Source organism: Bos grunniens, chromosome 11 (genome assembly GCF_055505025.1).
Source record: "Bos grunniens cultivar Pamir isolate PY7600 chromosome 11, Bosgru_T2T1.0, whole genome shotgun sequence".
Classification (NCBI taxonomy): domain Eukaryota; kingdom Metazoa; phylum Chordata; class Mammalia; order Artiodactyla; family Bovidae; genus Bos; species Bos grunniens.
The window spans coordinates 70,056,269-70,074,130 of NC_141175.1; the positions used below are offsets into that span (position 1 = coordinate 70,056,269).

The 17,862-nt window shown below is 47.7% G+C and overlaps 2 protein-coding genes across 27 annotated transcripts in view; one reads left to right on the forward strand and one right to left on the reverse strand.

Moving 5' to 3' along the window:
- The window catches only part of RTN4 (reticulon 4), a 75,629-nt gene extending 73,055 nt beyond the window's left edge, over positions 1 to 2,574 (forward strand). For all 10 annotated transcript variants that reach the window (XM_086326879.1, XM_086326881.1, XM_086326876.1 and 7 more), the window contains 4 exons: positions 202 to 271; positions 898 to 944; positions 1,136 to 1,194; positions 1,578 to 2,574. In XM_086326879.1, coding sequence (XP_086183005.1) covers positions 202 to 271; positions 898 to 944; positions 1,136 to 1,194; positions 1,578 to 1,620 — 219 coding nt within the window. In that variant the 3' untranslated portion in view covers positions 1,621 to 2,574. The remainder of the gene's footprint in view (positions 1 to 201; positions 272 to 897; positions 945 to 1,135; positions 1,195 to 1,577) is intronic.
- Positions 2,575 to 2,739: 165 nt separating this feature from the next.
- EML6 (EMAP like 6) overlaps positions 2,740 to 17,862 on the reverse strand; it is a 288,242-nt gene continuing 273,119 nt past the window's right edge. For 4 of the 17 annotated variants that reach the window (XM_086326872.1, XM_086326871.1, XM_086326864.1 and 1 more), the window contains 12 exons: positions 17,528 to 17,548; positions 16,985 to 17,158; positions 15,133 to 15,341; positions 14,160 to 14,317; positions 13,408 to 13,522; positions 11,802 to 11,990; positions 9,821 to 9,993; positions 9,245 to 9,407; positions 7,578 to 7,681; positions 6,761 to 6,914; positions 6,123 to 6,369; positions 2,740 to 4,676 (listed from right to left, as the gene is read on the reverse strand). In XM_086326872.1, the coding sequence (XP_086182998.1) occupies positions 6,124 to 6,369; positions 6,761 to 6,914; positions 7,578 to 7,681; positions 9,245 to 9,407; positions 9,821 to 9,993; positions 11,802 to 11,990; positions 13,408 to 13,522; positions 14,160 to 14,317; positions 15,133 to 15,341; positions 16,985 to 17,158; positions 17,528 to 17,548 (1,706 nt within the window). In that variant the 3' untranslated portion in view covers positions 2,740 to 4,676; position 6,123. Of the gene's footprint in view, positions 4,677 to 6,122; positions 6,370 to 6,760; positions 6,957 to 7,577; positions 7,682 to 7,780; positions 7,942 to 8,031; positions 8,201 to 9,244; positions 9,408 to 9,820; positions 9,994 to 11,801; positions 11,991 to 13,407; positions 13,523 to 14,159; positions 14,318 to 15,132; positions 15,342 to 16,984; positions 17,159 to 17,527; positions 17,549 to 17,862 lie in introns of those variants that run through there. The other 13 variants (XR_015136907.1, XR_015136908.1, XR_015136910.1 and 10 more) reach the window with 13 other exon arrangements.

Sequence of the window (17,862 nt, forward strand, 5' to 3'; positions counted from 1 at the left end):
ATATCTATTAACTGTTTTAATTAGATTCTGGAATTCCTGAATCAGCCTGGCAGCTTAGTGAAATATCCATATTGTTTTTACCAAATCTCCAAGGAGTATGCCTATAGTAGTTTGGCATTTACATGGGATGTATTTATTTGAAGGTTTAATTTTAAAACTTTACTTGAATTTTGTCTTTAATTGGCTGTTATTCTCTTACAGTTTGCAGTGTTGATGTGGGTATTTACCTATGTTGGTGCCTTGTTCAATGGTCTGACACTACTAATTTTGGGTAAGTCTACAAAACCAACAGAATGAAACATTTTTAAAAAGATTGGGGACTTCCTGGCAGACTAGTAGTTAAGACTCCATATTTCCACTGCAGAGGCCATGGGTTTGATCCCTGGTGTGGGAACCAAGATCCTGCATACTGCACAGCACAGCCCACCATCCCAGCGCCGCCCCCCCCCCCCCCCCAAAAAATGGTGTGCAACGAACTTTAAGATGTTTTAGTGGAAAATATTCTTATATTGTAGAAAAAATAGAGGGATATACATTAGAGGTTGTGATCTTCTTAAATAAATTGCTGATACTTACATTATTTATGGAAATGCCACTTTACTTCCTGAAGACTGCTCCAGCAGTGATAAACCAGATCAAGAGTGGCCTTATTTGATGTGCAGTCATATGTCTGACTAACTAGGGATGCCTATATTTTATAAAGTCTGTAATGTGAAGCCAGGAGTGGCTCCTGGCTCCCTTGGTTAATTCATTGCTCTGCCCACCAGCAGCTGTGTCTCCCTGTATTAGGAACATTCCTGGCTATCTGAAAAGAGTGCTGCCAGTCTGATGACTGTGGTATGATTTAGGGAACAAACACTGCAGTCTCTTTTAAAGCTTGTGTATTTCCTTTTTCAGCTCTGATTTCACTCTTCAGTGTTCCTGTTATTTATGAACGGCATCAGGTAATTTAACTGCAGATTTCAGAATACAAACCTCATTCTCTTATGTGGAACTTAGAAATGTCAGTGCCAGTTTCCAAAACCTTATGAAAAATGAGAAATGTGGCAGTTTCTTAAGCCTTTAATATGTTGGAACACAGTTCTAAGATTTGTTAGCAATGGTAATTTTCTAATAAATTTTTTATCTCTTTCAGGCGCAAATAGATCATTATCTGGGACTTGCAAATAAGAATGTTAAAGATGCTATGGCTAAGTAAGTATTTAAAACCTGCACTTTGTTTTACTCAGGCGAGGTGTACCGGACTTGGACAGCAGTGTGGTATTTTCATGTTAAGACATAGTAGTCAATTTCAGTCAGACCTAAAGTGTGAGTTGCCGGAAGATTTTTTTCCTAACATTTGGATCATTGATTCTGTATCAACTTAACATGTATGTAAGGCTTTCAGTCTATAATTTGTGAGGTCAAGGTGGCAAAATTATAGCTTGTAGTTTGACAGCCTTAGGATTTTATTTCTTGTATAAGCTGAGCAATGTACATGTAAGTCTTGAAGGATAGACATTTTAAGAAGCAGAAAACAAAATATTGTAAATTCACAGTATTTACACTGACATTTTCCCCCTCCTTCTCATTTGTAGAATCCAAGCAAAAATCCCTGGATTGAAGCGTAAAGCTGAATGAGAAAGCCTGAAAGAGTTAACAATAGAGGAGTTTATCTTTAAAGGGGATATTCATTTGATTCCATTGGGGAGGGTCAGGGAAGAACAAAGCCTTGACATTGCAGTGCAGTTTCACAGATCTTTATTTTTAGCAACGCAGTGTCTGAGGAAAAATGACCTGTCTTGACTGCCCTGTGTTCATCATCTTAAGTATTGTAAGCTGCTATGTATGGATTTAAATCGTAATCATATTTGTTTTTCCTGTATGAGGCACTGGTGAATAAACAAAGATCTGAGAAAGCTGTATATTACACTTTGTCGCAGGTAGTCTTGCTGTATTTGGGGAATTGCAAAGAAAGTGGAGCTGACAGAAATAACCCTTTTCACAGTTTGTGCACTGTGTACGGTCTGTGTAGGTTGATGCAGATTTTCTGAAATGAAATGTTTAGACGAGATCATGCCACCAAGGCAGGAGTGAAAAAGCTTGCCTTTCCTGGTATGTTCTAGGTGTATTGTGAAATTTACTGTTGTATTAATTGCCAATATAAGTAAATATAGATTATATATATATCTATATATAGTGTTTCACGAAGCTTAGCCCTTTACCTTCCCAGCTGCCCCACAGTGCTTGATACTTCTGTCATTGGTTTTATGTGTGTAGTTCCAAAGCACATAAGCTAGGGAAAAAACGTACTTCTAGGCGCACTACCATCTGTTTTCAACACGAACCGATGCCATGCAAACAGAACTCCTCAACATAAACTTCACTGCACAGACTTACTGTAGTTAATTTTATCACAGACTCTCTGGACTGAATCTAATGCTTCCAAAAATGTTTGCAAATATCAAACATTGTTATGTAAGAAAATATAAATGACGATTTATACAATTGTGGTTTAAGCTGTATTGAACTAAATCTGTGGAATGCATTGTGAACTGTAAAAGCAAAGTATCAATAAAGCTTATAGACTTAAAAGACGTTTCGTATTTTGGTTTCCTGAACCTGCTGTAGAATGAAAGAATTAGACACAGAGGGTGGACTTCGCCTGCACCAGGGTGTGCACTGGCTTGCACTTCCAGAAAGGCTTTAGGCTCAGGGTAGCCATGGTTCATAATTAAATCTATTTGACACATACCAAAATGTTTTTAAATTATGTATTTTTTATACTTTAATTGAAAATAAATTCATGCACCAATATGTTAACATACGGAATACAGTGCAGGATTTATGAACATACATAAAATCATACCATGTGTTTACAAATCAGATTTAAGAACTTTTATTGACACACAGACACTATTGCTCTTTAATATAGTGTGTACATAGATCATCATTGATAAATTTGTTCTTCACATAGTTATTTCAATGCAAGGTTCAATCAGTGTGAAAGGTCAGTGTACAATATAGGCAGACATGGTTATCACTCAGCATCACCAGTCACATGGAGACAGAAAACAGAATTAGGGCTGCATAGGGACTCTAACTGTGGGCCCAACAACCTATCAGTGGGTTAATGTAAGGCATTAATAAACTGGCATATAAAAATAGCTTAATGAGTGATCTAATCCATTTAGAATGTTGAAGCACTTCTGTGGTAAATGTTAATCTATTTAATTGAAAATGCTTCGTTTCACCGTTCCTCTGAACTGACAACTGAAAATAGCCAGTAACTCAAGACCCAGAATTTTAGTTCACTGACTAGAACGTCTAACTGGTATAATGTATGTGCTCAGAGTCCCAGCCTGTCACCAACCTGCCTTCCAGCACGTGCCATCATCATCCCTCTTGTTAGTGGTCAGCAAGTGTCAAGTATGATGGGAGGTGGTCCAGGGTGCCTCTGATTTTCTTGGCCGAGTCACATTCTGTCATCCAGCCAACTCTGAGCTAGATTATTTTGCTTTATAATCTTGAATTACCAAATACTGCTTTGGGCTTAGGAATTTGTTCTGCAGAGATTTTTTGAATCCAGACTTGACCTGTGTCGTTCACCTGAAGCATACCACTGGAATCAAGTCCACCCCACTCTGGGAGCGGCCCTCCCAGCGCAGCCTCCAGGCACCTCCTCTGTTACCATTTTAGGTTCAGTAGGATAAATCAGCTCATCTTCCTGGACCTACTTGAGCTTTTTTTTTTTTCCCTTCTTCTTCTATTTTGTAGTAGAGTTTTGTTTTATTTGAAATGTTTAGGATGTTGTGGGTTTGGCACGCAGTATAATGAAACCCACTCTACCCACCCATCTTCCAACACCTGAACTTAAGTTTCTTTGCTGCTCAACTTCAAATAGCCACTGTTTCCCAAGCACATAACTAATATCTTTCCTTTGGGAAGCCTTGACCTAAACACATGACATGGGTGACCAGGAATCTGCTAGGGTCCTGTAGCCCTCCTCAGTTTTTAAGTTTTAGCACCATATGAGACAATTTGTGGGAGGTGAGATAGCAGCCCACACAACTGGAAGCTTTCAAAGGCACTTAATGGATATAAAACTCTGCAAACGAAACATTAAAAAAATTAAGTTTCTCAACTTGTTTATACATGGCTCATTTGGTTTTGAAAGCTAAATGTGGAGAACAAAGGCTATCAGTATTTCTAGTATTTCAGTGAATCTAACTTCAGCTGTCCTGTTCAACTTCCTTATTTGTAAAAATGAACATTTTTTAAAGTATATAGAAACATAATAGCAAAACATCTTTTGTAAAAGTTTTGATGCAAATTAAAAGCTACATATTGGTTAGGGTAACTGAGGCTTTAAATTTTGTCAGTGGGCTACATTATCAGATAGGATTTCTTTGTCAGTGTAGTGAGTACGTGTAGTTTTTAAGTCTCAGGAAGAGAGGCAAGCAGTCTTAACACGTCAGCACTGACCTTCCCTCTTGACATCCCGGTTTTGGAAGCTCCAGGTGATGGGAGCAGTCACATTTCACCAGCACTTGGAGCTCATGTAGCTTGTTGGCGGCGTGGACCTTTCCCAGCAGCTGGCAGCCAGGAGGTACCTTGTCATGGTCTCTGTGGTTGCCAGCCGTGGTGGCAGCAGGAAAGCGGATTCCGGCATTTACAGGCATCGCCACACAAATACACTGAAAAGACAGACCAAACATGTTGCGGGGCTGGACATCACAAAAGTCACTCTTGCCAAGAGCTCCAGAGTCAAGCTCAGGCTGAACATTTTGATTTCAATTTTAGAAGACAAACCAGGGATCTTGCCACCAATGAAAGGTCTATTGGTTATTTTTTTTTAAGGTCTATGTTATCTGTTTGGTCTGGCTCTTTCAGCATGTCCCTTCTGAACGGGAGGACTGCTGGCAGCTTGACTTCACACTTCTCTCTTGTTACCACTGAAGAGGTTTTATCAGCTCCACTCAAGCAGGAGAGCTCTTTCTAGTGTTCAGCACAGGGCTGGGGTGACAGGAGCCCATGGCTGCCAGGCTGAGGGGGCCCTGTGTTGGGAAGGTGACATCCAAGCCCTTTATAGTGACCGACAGCCCCCTCAGATCTCCAGGTTAGCTTCTGTGTCCTGTGGTTGCTTGTTCACGGTATGGTTGGTGCTGCTCTGGATGGGGGTCCTCCTGCCCCTCCCCACCCCGGGAGCTGCTGTCGGCCCTCTCTCAGCAGCTCTAAGTGCCTGCGGCAGTTGACACAGTGGCCTGGAGATGGATGTTTCCGGGGGGCCAGCAGAAAGTATCCTTTGGGGCCATTTTCTACAAAATGCTTTTGGGTAGAAAGTGGGTTAAAATGCTCTACAGGTACCTTTTCCACAACCTTACTCAGACTACTAAAAATGCACGTGTTTCTTGATGCCCCTGTGAGCCCAGTCCTCAATTGAACAGAAACCTGTATTCATGTTTCTGTAAAGCTCTTCATCCACATGAGATGTGGAGAAGCTGAGTGACTTCGGATGACCTCGAGCTGGTCCCCCACACTCTAAATAAGAAAGGCCCTTGGTGGAGGGACACGAGAGAGCTCCTTGGATAGCATCGCTGGAGTAGGCTGCTAGGGGGTCCTTCCAAAACCTTGGAAGACCAGTCATGCCTCCCAGAGCATGAGGCCTGTTTCTCCCTGAGCAGTGGTGAAGGTTAGGGGCCCACCCGGTTTAGGAGTCCACACGCTGGTGGAGGTTCTGCAGCTACTAACCAGCACTGGTCCTAACGGCTTCACTCCTTGTCTGATCTCACGTGTAAAATCGGGTAATGTGTTCTGCGTGACTGAGGCCCAATGTTACTATTTATAAACCTCTCACAGAGTTGTGGATTAATCATCCATGTAAGAACTCTAGTGATGAACTGGAAGTTCTGAGTTACAAGGCCCATGGATCAAGGTCCCTCTAAGCTCCTGATTATATGCAACAGCCCGCAGCTCCTACTGAAATCGCCGCGTGGAGGTTGGGTCTCTCAGCACCTGCCCCTACAACCAGCAATGCTCAGCGTAGCTCTGACCTGCCCTTGGCTTCTCTCCAATCCCAGGCCAACCTAGTGGGGACAGAGGCCCATCACGGTTAGGGTTTGGGGTCACCGGAGACTAAATACCTTACACTGGGAAGTCCTCACTGCATCTCTTGGTCACTGCCCATACCAGCCCCTCCTGTGCCCCTGGGAGGAGCTGACAATTGAGGTGGGGATGGTAGGGGTGAAGGCCAGGCTTCGGGGCAGAGCCAGATGAATCAGGTTGGTACCTGCAGTCGTCTCCTCCAGTGCTGACTACATACTTGTCGTCATGAGAGAAACGGATGTTTGTCACATGAGCTGAGTGACCGAAGTAACGCTTATGTTTGGCCTGTGAGCAAAAGGGAATGGAGGTGACTACGAGAGCCTGTCCTTCAGCAACCCTGGACCACTCCCAGGACTCCGCTCCGCCTCCCCAGGCTTCCCTTCACCCACGGGGTGCCTGTTAGGTCTGGACATCTCTGGGAGCCAGCCCTTCACTGGCTTCCTGCCTCACTCTTGCCCTGCTCGGTACCCTCACCCCCATCCTCCTGGCTTCCAGGACTTCCCCTTGTGAAGGAGAGGAAAAGGTTAGGGGTGGCCAAGTCTCCCCAGGGCTGTGACAAGATTCCTCTTGTGCTAGATTGTAGATAGTCGTGTCCATGTGGCCACAATCTCCGGGAGAATGCACAACGTCAAAGAGCCTAGAGGCTGTGTAGGGAATTACTCTAAGGGAAACTCACAAATTTCTCTGTGCACGGAAAATCAAAGAGCTTCACCAGCCCAAAGTCGTCTCCCGTGACGATGTTCAGCCCTGCGTGGGTCACACAGGCGCAGTTGACGTCAGCCTTGTCTGCATTTCGCGGCCAGATGCCAATGACTTCGTCTCCCAGAATGCTGTTCCAACAGGAAGAGGTGTGAGGTGTGTGACAAGGCTTCCTGCAGTCAGGCATCCTCTCCCGGGAGGAGAGGAAGAGTCAGTGCAGTCACGTGGCTCCTCTGTCCGCCCCCCCCCACCCCCTTCTCTGTGCACTTGCCCCAGCTCCTGCTGTTCTCTGCCTCGGGCCCCTTTCACCCCAAAAGATAAGTTCCCTCCATCTTTGGTTCTCTCCCTCTTCCCCATAATGCTTCAGAGTATGTGTGGGTTTGGTTGAAGAGTGGGGGCTCCTTTAAGCTCCCAGGCTGGTGGTCTCCTCTCTTCTGACTTGGCAGGGCCCTGCTGCTTACCCTGCTACCTGGTGACCAGCCCTCCCTCCCGTCCCAGGGGTTGGAAAAAGCCTCACTGTACTGGAGGGGGCTTGGCCAAGACCTGGGAGATGGTTTCGCTTTGAACTTGTTGGGTGGAGCTGGGGATGGGTGGGACACATCAAGAGGGACTTTGCATTTCAAAAGCCTAGGTCAGATCAAAGCCTGTGGCCCAATCTGGGAGCTAGAAGCTTCCTTCTCCTGCGCCAAGGGAAAGAGCTCTGTCTCTGAGCTGCTTCAGATCCCAGCCCCACACAAACTTGAGGCTGAGGCTGGGACAAGAGTAGTCTCCCCTGGGACCTTTCCTGCAGTCACCTTGTCCAGGAGGCCCAGGTGATCTTCTCAATGACCACGGCTTCAGTGACCTGCTTCCCCAGGGGAACTTCATGTACCTGGCGCTTGTAGGCTCCTGTGGACACCTGCAGACGGGAGGCAGCCATGCCCATCAATGTTCTTTCTTTTCTGCCCAAAGGACTCCCCTTCCCATGTGCTGCTTCCCAGCCTCCACATCCCCAGACCTTTCCACCAAACCCAAGTTCAGCTCCAGCCTGCAAAGCCTGTGGTCAGCCTGCAGCCGAGTCTACACAAGCAGGGCATTTGCCATCCATTTTCTTGCTATTTTCCAAAGTTCTAAGGCAGTGGTTCGCCAACTGTGGTTCTCCACCAGCAGAAGCAGCATCTGGAAATTTGTTAGAAATGTGTGCTCTTGGACCCCCACCCCCAACCCCCCATCAGATGCCCTGAAGAGGGTGGGGCCCAGCAGACATTTTAATAAAGCCTCCAGGGGATGCTGGTACTTGCTCAGACTTGGGGATCCCTGTTCTCAGGGAAGCGAGGTCCTTCAGTAAAGAACTGAAGCAAGGTTTCTCATGGACAACAGCCAACGTAGATGATCTCTGAAGTATCTAGGACCTGATCCTGGCTTCTCTGGGAACCTTCTAGAGGAAACCAATCGTTTTCTAGCACGTGGCTGCTGCCTCCATCTCCAGCCCCTTGTCCCCCTGAGGTGCTGGCCCAGCCACCCCGATTTCCCTGCTGTTCAGGAACGAGCTGCGATCTTTCCCACATTTGGTTTTTCACGCGGAACGCCTGGAACCACGTTCCACTGTCTTGGTTGGCTGACCCCTGCACACCCTGCAGACCTCAGTGTGAACAGCACCTCTGGGAGGGGAAGTCAATCTAAACTCAATGTGTGTTAAACGCTCCCACAGGGCACTGTGCTTTTCCTTCTCAGCACATAATCAAAATTTATAATTATGGGTACACTGGTGTGATGAGTTTAATGCTCCTCTTGTCCACAACAAGGCAAGCTCCTGGAAAGCAGGGATCAGGCCTGTTTCCTCCACCCAGAAGTCTAATGCAGCGCCTGATTCAGTTCACACTTGACAAATGAATGTGTTCTCTTCTCCTTTCAAAATGACCACCTGACTTCTGGCCAGTTCACCAATGCATAATATTTGTTCAAAGTGCTGGAGACATCATTGTTCTGTTCTCAGTGCCACGAGTGGAACCCCTCTTGATCCCTTGCCCAGGGCCTTCACTCCAGGGTCATGGTCTGGAGTCTGCTCCCAAGGGTGGAGGGGCCACACTACCCATGGGATTTGGAATTGAGATGAAGAAGTATAAGAGGCAACAGGCTTCGGTGCGGCCCTGAGAACTAGGAATCAGGAAGCTTTGAAGGGGCGGTGGTGAGAAGCTCAAGATGATTAGGGCTTGTTTCCTGCTTTCCTACTGAAGAATAACTACTATTTTTCATTCTATTTGACTTTCTTAAATTCTTAAGCCTTTGTTTGTTCAGGTATAAAATAGGAAAAGCAACGTCCTTAAGGGGTTCCTGTGAACACACTGCCTGGCGAACAGTCAGCCCTGGTTTCACCTAAGCTGTTGTGAGTAATACTATTATCAATGGTTACCCCAGTTATACTACATATACTTTATAATATATCAAGGGTTTTACTATTCTCAGTAAAGCCGAAGCACACCTGGATGTACTTGCCATCTGCAGAAAAATCCATCTGAATGACGAAGCTGGGGATATCTTTGCAGTAGCCGATGCGGTTCAAACTTGTGCCCTGAGTGAGGTCATAGAAGTCAACTGTGTGTTCAGAAGAACCAACGGCTAAGAATCTGCTGTCTGGGCTGATTCTAGAAAAAGCAATTCAAGAGCACAGTCTGTGAGGAGGGCTGCCTGGGGCCAGTCAGGCATGAGGTCTGCTCTGGGATGGACTTCCCAAGCTCAAGGTCAGGTTGGGTAGCTTCTCCAACAATCTAAGGAATTTGACCGCTTCTCTGGATCGAACCCCCCCAGGAAGAAAGAAAATGGGTGTGTGCAGCCTTCTGTAGAAGGCTCTTCACAAGAAGTTTTTACCACACTCGTGGGAATCAGCAAAGATGTGTCTGAGAACTGACGTGTGAGAGGATCTCCTACCAGAGCTGGCTCACTGAAAGGGACCCTCTCATATGTGAGTTCTTCATCCCCGCCTCCTGGAACGGGAACCATGGGGAGGCAGAATGAATGCCTGCCTTTCTCCTCCCTGCCCAGACCACTTGCTATGTACCTGATATCTTGGATAGCAGATTTCCGGTCTCTTTTCTTCCCCCAAACTTTCAGGCTGTTCACCAACAAGACAACAAACTCTCCATTCTTCATGCCAATGGCCACCATCTCCCCATCCGGGCTGTAGGCTGCACACTGGGCCGCGTGGCCCAGGCTCACTTTGTTTAGCAGCTTCTACATGGACACAACGTAATACCCTGAGCTCTTGGCCACCTCAGCTAGTCTCCAGGGGAAATCCTGCACCCAGGTCACCTCTAGGGAGGCTCTGAGGCGGGCAGTGTGTTTTGACTGAGCAGCTGGGGAGACTGTGGTTTAAGCAGAGGCTGGTGAACTTTCTCTGTGAATGGCCTGATAGTAAATAGTAAATATTTTTGGCTCTGCCAGTGAAGCACGAAAGCAGCCACGGGCACTGATATAAACACTAAAGTGCAGCTTACTGCAGAAGCAGGCAGCAGGCAGACTTCATCCTTGGGCTGTAGCTTGCTGACCTCTTGTTCAGGGGAAAGAGTTTGAGCTTCAGCATGTGTCAGTAATCCCAGATCCTGGCTCTGTCCCTAGCTGGGTGTGTTTGGGTAAGTTGCTCCTCTCTTTTCCCATATGTGTATACGTGTGTGTGTGTGTGTGTGTGTGTGTGTGTGTGTGTGCACGCTCAGTCATGTCTGACTCTTTGTGATCCATGGACTATAACCTGCCAGGCTCCTCTGTCCGTGGAATTCTCCAGGCAAGAATACTGGAGTGAGTTGCCATTTCCTCCTCCAGGGGATCTTCCTGACCCAGGGATTGAACCTGCATCTCCTGTTGTCTCCTGCATTGGCAGGCAGGTTCTTTACCTGCTGAGCCATCGGGGAAGCCCCATGTGTAGAGAAGTGATACTAATATTGGTCTTGCAAAGTTGGTGTAAGCATTAGTGATGGTATTTATGAAACACCTGGTATGTACTGGGTGTTAACAAACATAATCAATAATCACAAACTAACTTGAGTATGGGGATTCCCTAATAGCTCAGTTGGTAAAGAATCCACCTGCAATGCAGGAGACCCCAGTTTGATTCCTGGGTTGGGAAGATCCCCTGGAGAAGGGATAGGCTACCCACTCCAGTATTCTTGGGCTTCCCTTGTGGCTCAGCTGGTAAAGAATCCGCCTGCAATGTGGGAGACCTCGGTTCAACCCCTGGGTTGGGAAAATCCCCTGGAGAAGGGAAAGGCTACCCACTCTAGTATTTTGGCCTGGAGAACTCCATGGACTTAAAGTCCATGGGGTCGCAAACAGTTGGACACAACTGAGTGACCTGCACTTTTACTTTCTTTTCACTTTCAACCTGAGTATGACAACCACACTGAGCTGAGGCTTCTCCAAGTCTGTTCCATGATCCTGACACTGAAAATATGACTGAAATATTTACAAGCCATTTTGTAATGAAACCAAGTATTTTAATTATTAGAACATAAGTACTTTTTTACTATCAGCTGAGGCTTGGTAAACATCAGTTTTTCTTCCCCTACTCCTGATTATTCTCTGCTATTTTACATTTTTACTCCAGATGGATCTGTTTTTGGAAATTTTTTGTATTTTTAAATTTTTTTCCAAACTCTAAGAGTAACTTTTTTGGAATTTTGATTGAAATGTTCCACTTGGGAACATCTGACATTTTAAATCATTTTTTTTCTCTTCCCCATTAGGGGAGGACATGATTTCTCTCTTTGTTTTTTAGTTTCATGAGTTTTTTTGTGACAAGAGAATAAAGCATTCTCAGTGAGATTATTCCTGTACTATAAATATTCATAGAAGCATATAGCTAATAGATATATACAGAACGGGTGAGTGTGAACGGGACTTCTCTTTACTATGAGTCTAACTTAGCTGCTACGCTGTGGCTGAGCTCCTATCCAACCCCATCCCCCATCTCTGACTGGCCTGACCCTGGCCGGACTTGCCCTCCCCCGACTTGGGGCCTCCGAGCCCAGGCAGGGTCTGCCCCTCACCTTGTCAGCCAGGTCCCAGATGCGGGCTGTGCCGTCATTGCTGGCGGAAATGAAGATGTCCTTGGAGGGGTGTGTGGCCAGGCCCCAGATCTCCCCTTCCATGTGTCCATCAATCAAGATGTTGGAAGCAGCGTTTTTTTCACCAACTTCAATGATTTCTCCATCCTTGGTTCCCACTAAAATTTTTCCCTGTTGTAATCAAAACACTATTAGAAGAAAAACACTGTAGGATCCCACTCATAGGTAATTCCTAGATGAGTCAAATGCATGGAGACAGGAGGTGGAATGATGGTTGCCAGGGGCTGGGTAGGGCAGTCATTGTTTCATAGATGCGGAGCTTCTGGTGTACAGGACGAGAAATGTCCCGAGGAGGGATGGTGCTGCTGGCTGCATAACAATCTGACTGTATCTGATACCAATGAACTGTATGCTGCGAAACGGCTAAATGGTAAAGTTTATGTTCTCTAGATTTTGTCACAATATAAAATAATAATAATAAAAAAACACTATCAGAGCAACTTGGCAAAGTGCATTCGCTGGCACTGGTACTAAAACAGCAAGAGCCAGGAAGTGCCTTGTTTTTAACAACAAATTCGCCATCCTTAAGTGACACCCCCCCCAACCAGGCCTTTTCTCCCTCCAGCCCCTTGGGAAGAAGTCCCCCAAAGCCCCCCATCCTCTCGTCTCTGCTGGAATGTTCCAGTGCCTTTGAGCTCACTGCAGAGCAGGGCAGCCAATTTCTGCCCTAGCACAGCCCAAACTCTTCCTCAGCTCTTCCTCAAACTGAACAAAATCCATCTCCTGATGACTTCCAGGTTCTAGACCTCATCCTGCCTCCATCTCATTACCCTTCCCTTCCGGATGACTATCATGTATCTATTTAAACCCAAATTCCCAATTTACAATTACATAGACTCAGGTTTGCCTTTTTAATGGAGAGCGTCTAGAAAGCAAGTTTGTAGACTGATACCAATTCCAACATATAAATACAAGGTATTAAACAGAGGTCAGGAGACTTCAAGTGCTTTAGAATCTCCTGGGGAATTAAAAAAAAAAGAAGAAGGAAAGGAAAAAAGAACACACATATCAAAGCCAAGGCCCTACCCCTGAGATTCTGATTTGGCACACTGGGCAAGAGCCTGGATATCCATATTTAAAAAACAAAAGCCAAACTCCACAGCTGTGTGTGATATTTAGCGAAGCATCTGACCAAATGCCTTAGTGTGGTGGTCCTTAGCTTTCCCCATCCTGGCTGTGCATCCCTGGGCCTGGGCAAACTACCTAATATCCCTGTGTCTATAACAATAGCAGCTGACATATACTGACTGTGACCATGTGCCAGGCATAATGAAAGGTCCTGGGCACTGATGATCATGCAATCCTCACAACCACCACGAGCTAGACACAGAAAGGCTAAGTAACAGAGCAAAGGTCACACAGCCACTTCTCCTGGGTGAGCCACACTCTGCATCCCGGTCTGTCCCACTCTGCTAAGCTGCCTCCCTCTGCAGTCTAAGTCACACCCGGGAGCCTTGTTCTCAGGACTCGACCACCCCCCAGTACAGGGCAAATGTGTGGCTGGGGAAAGGCGGGCCCGCTGGCTCACTTTGCCACGGCACACGGAGCGCACACACTCCACCAGCTGCCCCGTCTCCAGCTGGAAGGCCCGGCAGCGCTTCATCTCCTGGTCCCACAGTTTCACAGCACCTCCTTCTTTGGTCCTGAGAAAGATCAAGAACTTGGCAGGTCAGCCTTCGTCTGAAGACCACCCAGGACCCTCCACTCCCCCTCCCCACCACCATCTCCTCAAGGTCCCGGCCCCACATCCCAGGGCCCAGCAGGACAACCCCTTGGGGTGGCCCCTTTCATAGGCCCTGCTGATGAGCCACCAGAACCCCTTGAGCTTGCAGATTTCCTAGATTGCTGTCAAATGCTACCATCGTAAGAGGAAAGAGAATCCCAATCTAAAAAAATCAAACTGTGCTTTCATTAGATTGGACAATGAAGGGGAGTACTTGGCCTTCACAGGGTCGCCGTCCCCACTGGACATCTGTCCCCTCATCTTGCCACTCCTGCCCCCTCCAGAAGAGCTACCAGCAGTAACACTTGATGGACAGCAGAGTCACGGGGCTATTCAAAACATCTGTCCAGTTGTTAAGCGATAGGACTCCGCCTCTCTGAGCCTTACTTCTGAAGGTTCTGACCCAGGGCCCTCTTGGAGAGATGGCAGACTCATCTCCATGATGCAGAAGAAACAAGAGAGTGAAACTCTGCATTTTCTCCAATGGAGATGCTTCTGTCCGTTTCTCCCAAGACAATCACAAAAGACCAGCTGTTCCCAGAGGAGCTCCGGCTTACGGCCGCTCTTTCCCGCCAGTCACGATGAGCCCGTCCCGAAGGGTCGTGTACATGGTGAAGACGGGGCCTGTGTGAGCCTTGGCCACCAGCCGGACGAGGAAGTGGTCCTTCCATACATAGACGTCACCATTGATGGCACCCGTGAAAGTGAGGTTGTTCTGTCAACAGAGGGACACCCTCCACACCAGGACACTGGCCGCGGTTCTCAAGAGGGCCCCCTCCCAGCCACCTGCTCCAGTGCCAAGAAACAGGAGCCAGAGAAGCGCGTGCACAGATTAGATCAACCTTCTGTATCAGGGGAAGGAAAGAGAATCCTACAAAGAGCACATGGTAAGGAAATCACCCAGCTCTGCAATTCACTCTGATGAGTTGGCTCTGGGGACGGTTGATTCCCCATTAAGCACAGCTCTGCTTTTAAATGCACTTCCACTGTGGGAGCAGCCCCCAGTGACTGCAGGGCCGGGCGGGACCCCAGCCTCCCAGCAGACTCTCCTGGGCTCATCTCCCTGGCCAGGTAAACCCACACTGGGAGGACCAAGAGTTGGCTGTGTTCCAGAACATCCCTGGGCAGCTCCTGTTGCCCGAGAGCCACCCACAGCCTGTGCAAGGGGTCATTAGGGGACTTGTGGCACGAGATGGCAGGGGGCAGGGATGCAGTCTGGTGATGGAAATGTCCCTCAGCCTCTGCATCTACCGAGCTCAACACAACGGGCTTGCAAGTCAGTGTGTCTCTGGAATAATGAACCTCCAGCCCTGGGTGGGGGTTCTGCTTTTTTCTAATTAACATTTTGAGGGGAATGATATAGTCAACTTATGCTAAGGAAACAAAACAGTGCTTGCAAATAGTCCAGTGAAGGAGAGCCCGTGGAAATGGCTTTCCTGTTGTTCATAGCTTTTAGCATATACCCGCCCACCCCATGCCCGTGCCCAGGGGTCCAGGCTTCCCTCTCAGGAAGCTTCTGCTGGAACTCACAGCACCGAAGGCCACGGACAGCATCGTCTGCATCTTGGCGGCCTCCATAGACCCAATGACCCCTTTCTTGTAAAGCAGGGCGCTGCCTGCCAGGGTCCAGAACTTCATGTGTTTGACCCCAACCGACACAAACTGCGTGTCTGAGTCAGGGCGAAATTCCACCACGAATATGCGCTCCAGGTGGCCCCCTCGGCTGGCAACCTTGGCACCTGCGAGGGTGAGAGAGTCGGGTGAGGCTGGGCTATGCTCAGCTCAGAAGCCTTGGTGGTTGGTGTCAGCTGTTAGATCCTATCACTGGCTCAGAACCCTTCTATACAGATCTTGTAGTGCTTCCAACAAAGACAATGGGAGAAAACTACCAGAGAGAAGTCTTCTCTTTATCTTGGGAACTTGTTTAAAAGTCCTGGCTCTTGGAGGGCAGAAAGGGCCCTCGGAGACCATGAGGAAGGCTAAGAACTACACCGTGGCAGGGCCAGAGCAGGTACTGCCCAGAAGAACAGACAGGACGTTGGGAGAGTGAGCCTGAGCCGAAAAGGATGATACTGTGTACAGGGTTGATATGACCTTCTTCTAATGAATGAGGATCAGACGTGTTCTTGGCTACTGCAGAGAACACAGTTAGTGCCATAGCAGAAAGGCTTTATGAAGCAAGTTACACCCTCGCCTAAGAAAGGGCTTTCAACAGTGGGTGGGCTGTTTGAGGAGGTAATGCTGGCTGTATATGTGACAGCATTTGAGCAGAAAATGGAAAGAAGCCTGTGAGGAATGCGTTGGAGGGATCTGTCCATGGGGTGGATCCTGACCGGGCAGGAAGGCTTCTCTAAGTCTTTCCAGCTCTAAGACACTATAAGTCTATCAGTGAAGACGCTGTGTTTCTCCTCTGTGGGGCTGAGTCTACTTAATCAGCTGACCATGTGTCATCACAGGCAATGACCTGCATCCCAAGGACACAGACTATGGGGCCATTTGGACCCAAGACACTGATGAACAAGAACATGAGAAAAGGAGGGAACATGACAAGTCTCATCATAACTATCTGCAGGTCCCCAGCCTCTTTTCTTCAGATGGAGGGGAGTGGAACTTCCCTCCTGCTGGGCTCATTTACTATCCCCTCTCATGGCTCTGCCATGGGAAGATGCTGAGATCATGGGACTCTTGAAGTCCTGGCTGGAGAAGTGCCACCTCTGTGCGTGCCTGGCTGAGCATGCCCCAGATACAGGCGGCAGGGCTGGAGATGGACCTCATTAAGGTCTTAACTAATTGGATCTGCTTTTGCCAACTGAGAGAATATACCCAAAAGGTTGCCTAATTTTGATTCAAAGAAGACTGTGAATTTAGCAGCAGCCTGTGTGTGCACGTGTATTGGGGGAGGACAAGAAAGAAATCTTGTTCCATTAACTGTAAACCTCAATTATAAGGTGAATCCCCATTTCAAAAATGTTTAAAAAAACGTGTTTCTGAGACGATGGTGGTAAAACCCAGTCCCATTTCCTGTAATAAGACAACGAGGGTGCCAAAGCCGCAGCAGGATCCAAGGGTCACCAGACAGACTGGGAAGCTTGTATAGGAAGGTGATTAGGACAGAAACAGTGGAGGGTGCTGCCTGTTTCCTGAGGAGGAAGGCAGTCAGCCCTGGGCCACTTTCCCAAAGACCCTTCACTGCCCAGCCCAGGACTCTGGGGGCCACAGGGTTCAGGACACAGCAGCAGCTGACCAGCAGCTTCTCCAGGACTCCACAGGCTGGTGTGGGGCAGTGCTGACAGCGGGCTGTGGAGTGAGGCAGATCTAGGCTGGAGCCCAGCCCACACCACGAGCAAGCCCCACAGGGGCACAGAAAGCCCGCTGCCCTTACCCTCCTGCCAGCGCCAGACGGTGATGGTGTGCTCGGGGTCCACGCCCACTGACACCAGCAGCTTCCCGGTGGCGCTGAAGTTGACGTAGTTCACGCCCTTCGAGTGGAAGCACCGCAGCATGGACACGGTATGCTTGGTCATGGCGTCCCACACGTGGATGGAAGGTGTCGTCCCTGTGTGTGGGAGGCAGGACGAAGAGCTGAGGTTGGAGGTTGGCAGAGCTCGGGCAGCACCGACGCCCACCTAAAAGCTTCTATGACAAGTGCTCAGGGGTGTCACAGAGACTAAGAGGCTAAGAGACCCAGGGCCTGGCCTGGTCGGAGGTGAGAGATAAGGGGAAACACTTGCCTGCTGTGCTTTCAGAGGCAGAGACCTAAGGGTGTTTACATCCAACACACACACTCGAGGTGGAGTTGATACAAAGGAAATCGGTGAGGTCAATGATTGTATCTGTGACTCAGCCAGATACAATCAGCAAACATGATAGATTGACATGATTTTGCTGTGCAGATTCAAACTACTCACGGAGGGAACTGCCTTACCTGGGGTCTCCGCAATATCACCTGCATGGGGTGAGCAATGGCAATGAGGAAGCGTCAAGGGAAAACAATAGCTGAAATAAGTCATGTTTCTAAGAGTGAAGCACTTAACACCAGCATCAAAGTTCCAAATTAAATTAAAAAAATGGGCATGGGTTCAATGAGAACAAGCAGCAAGCTGTTTTGTAAAAACTGCCTTTGAAATGACAAAGTTAAAAACAACAGCAGCAACAACCACTCGTCACAAATATGAATCAATTCACATTTGTCACTGGCAGTTTCCCAGGGTAAGGAGAGTCAGGCACACACATCGGAATCCACCCTCGCCAAGCACAACC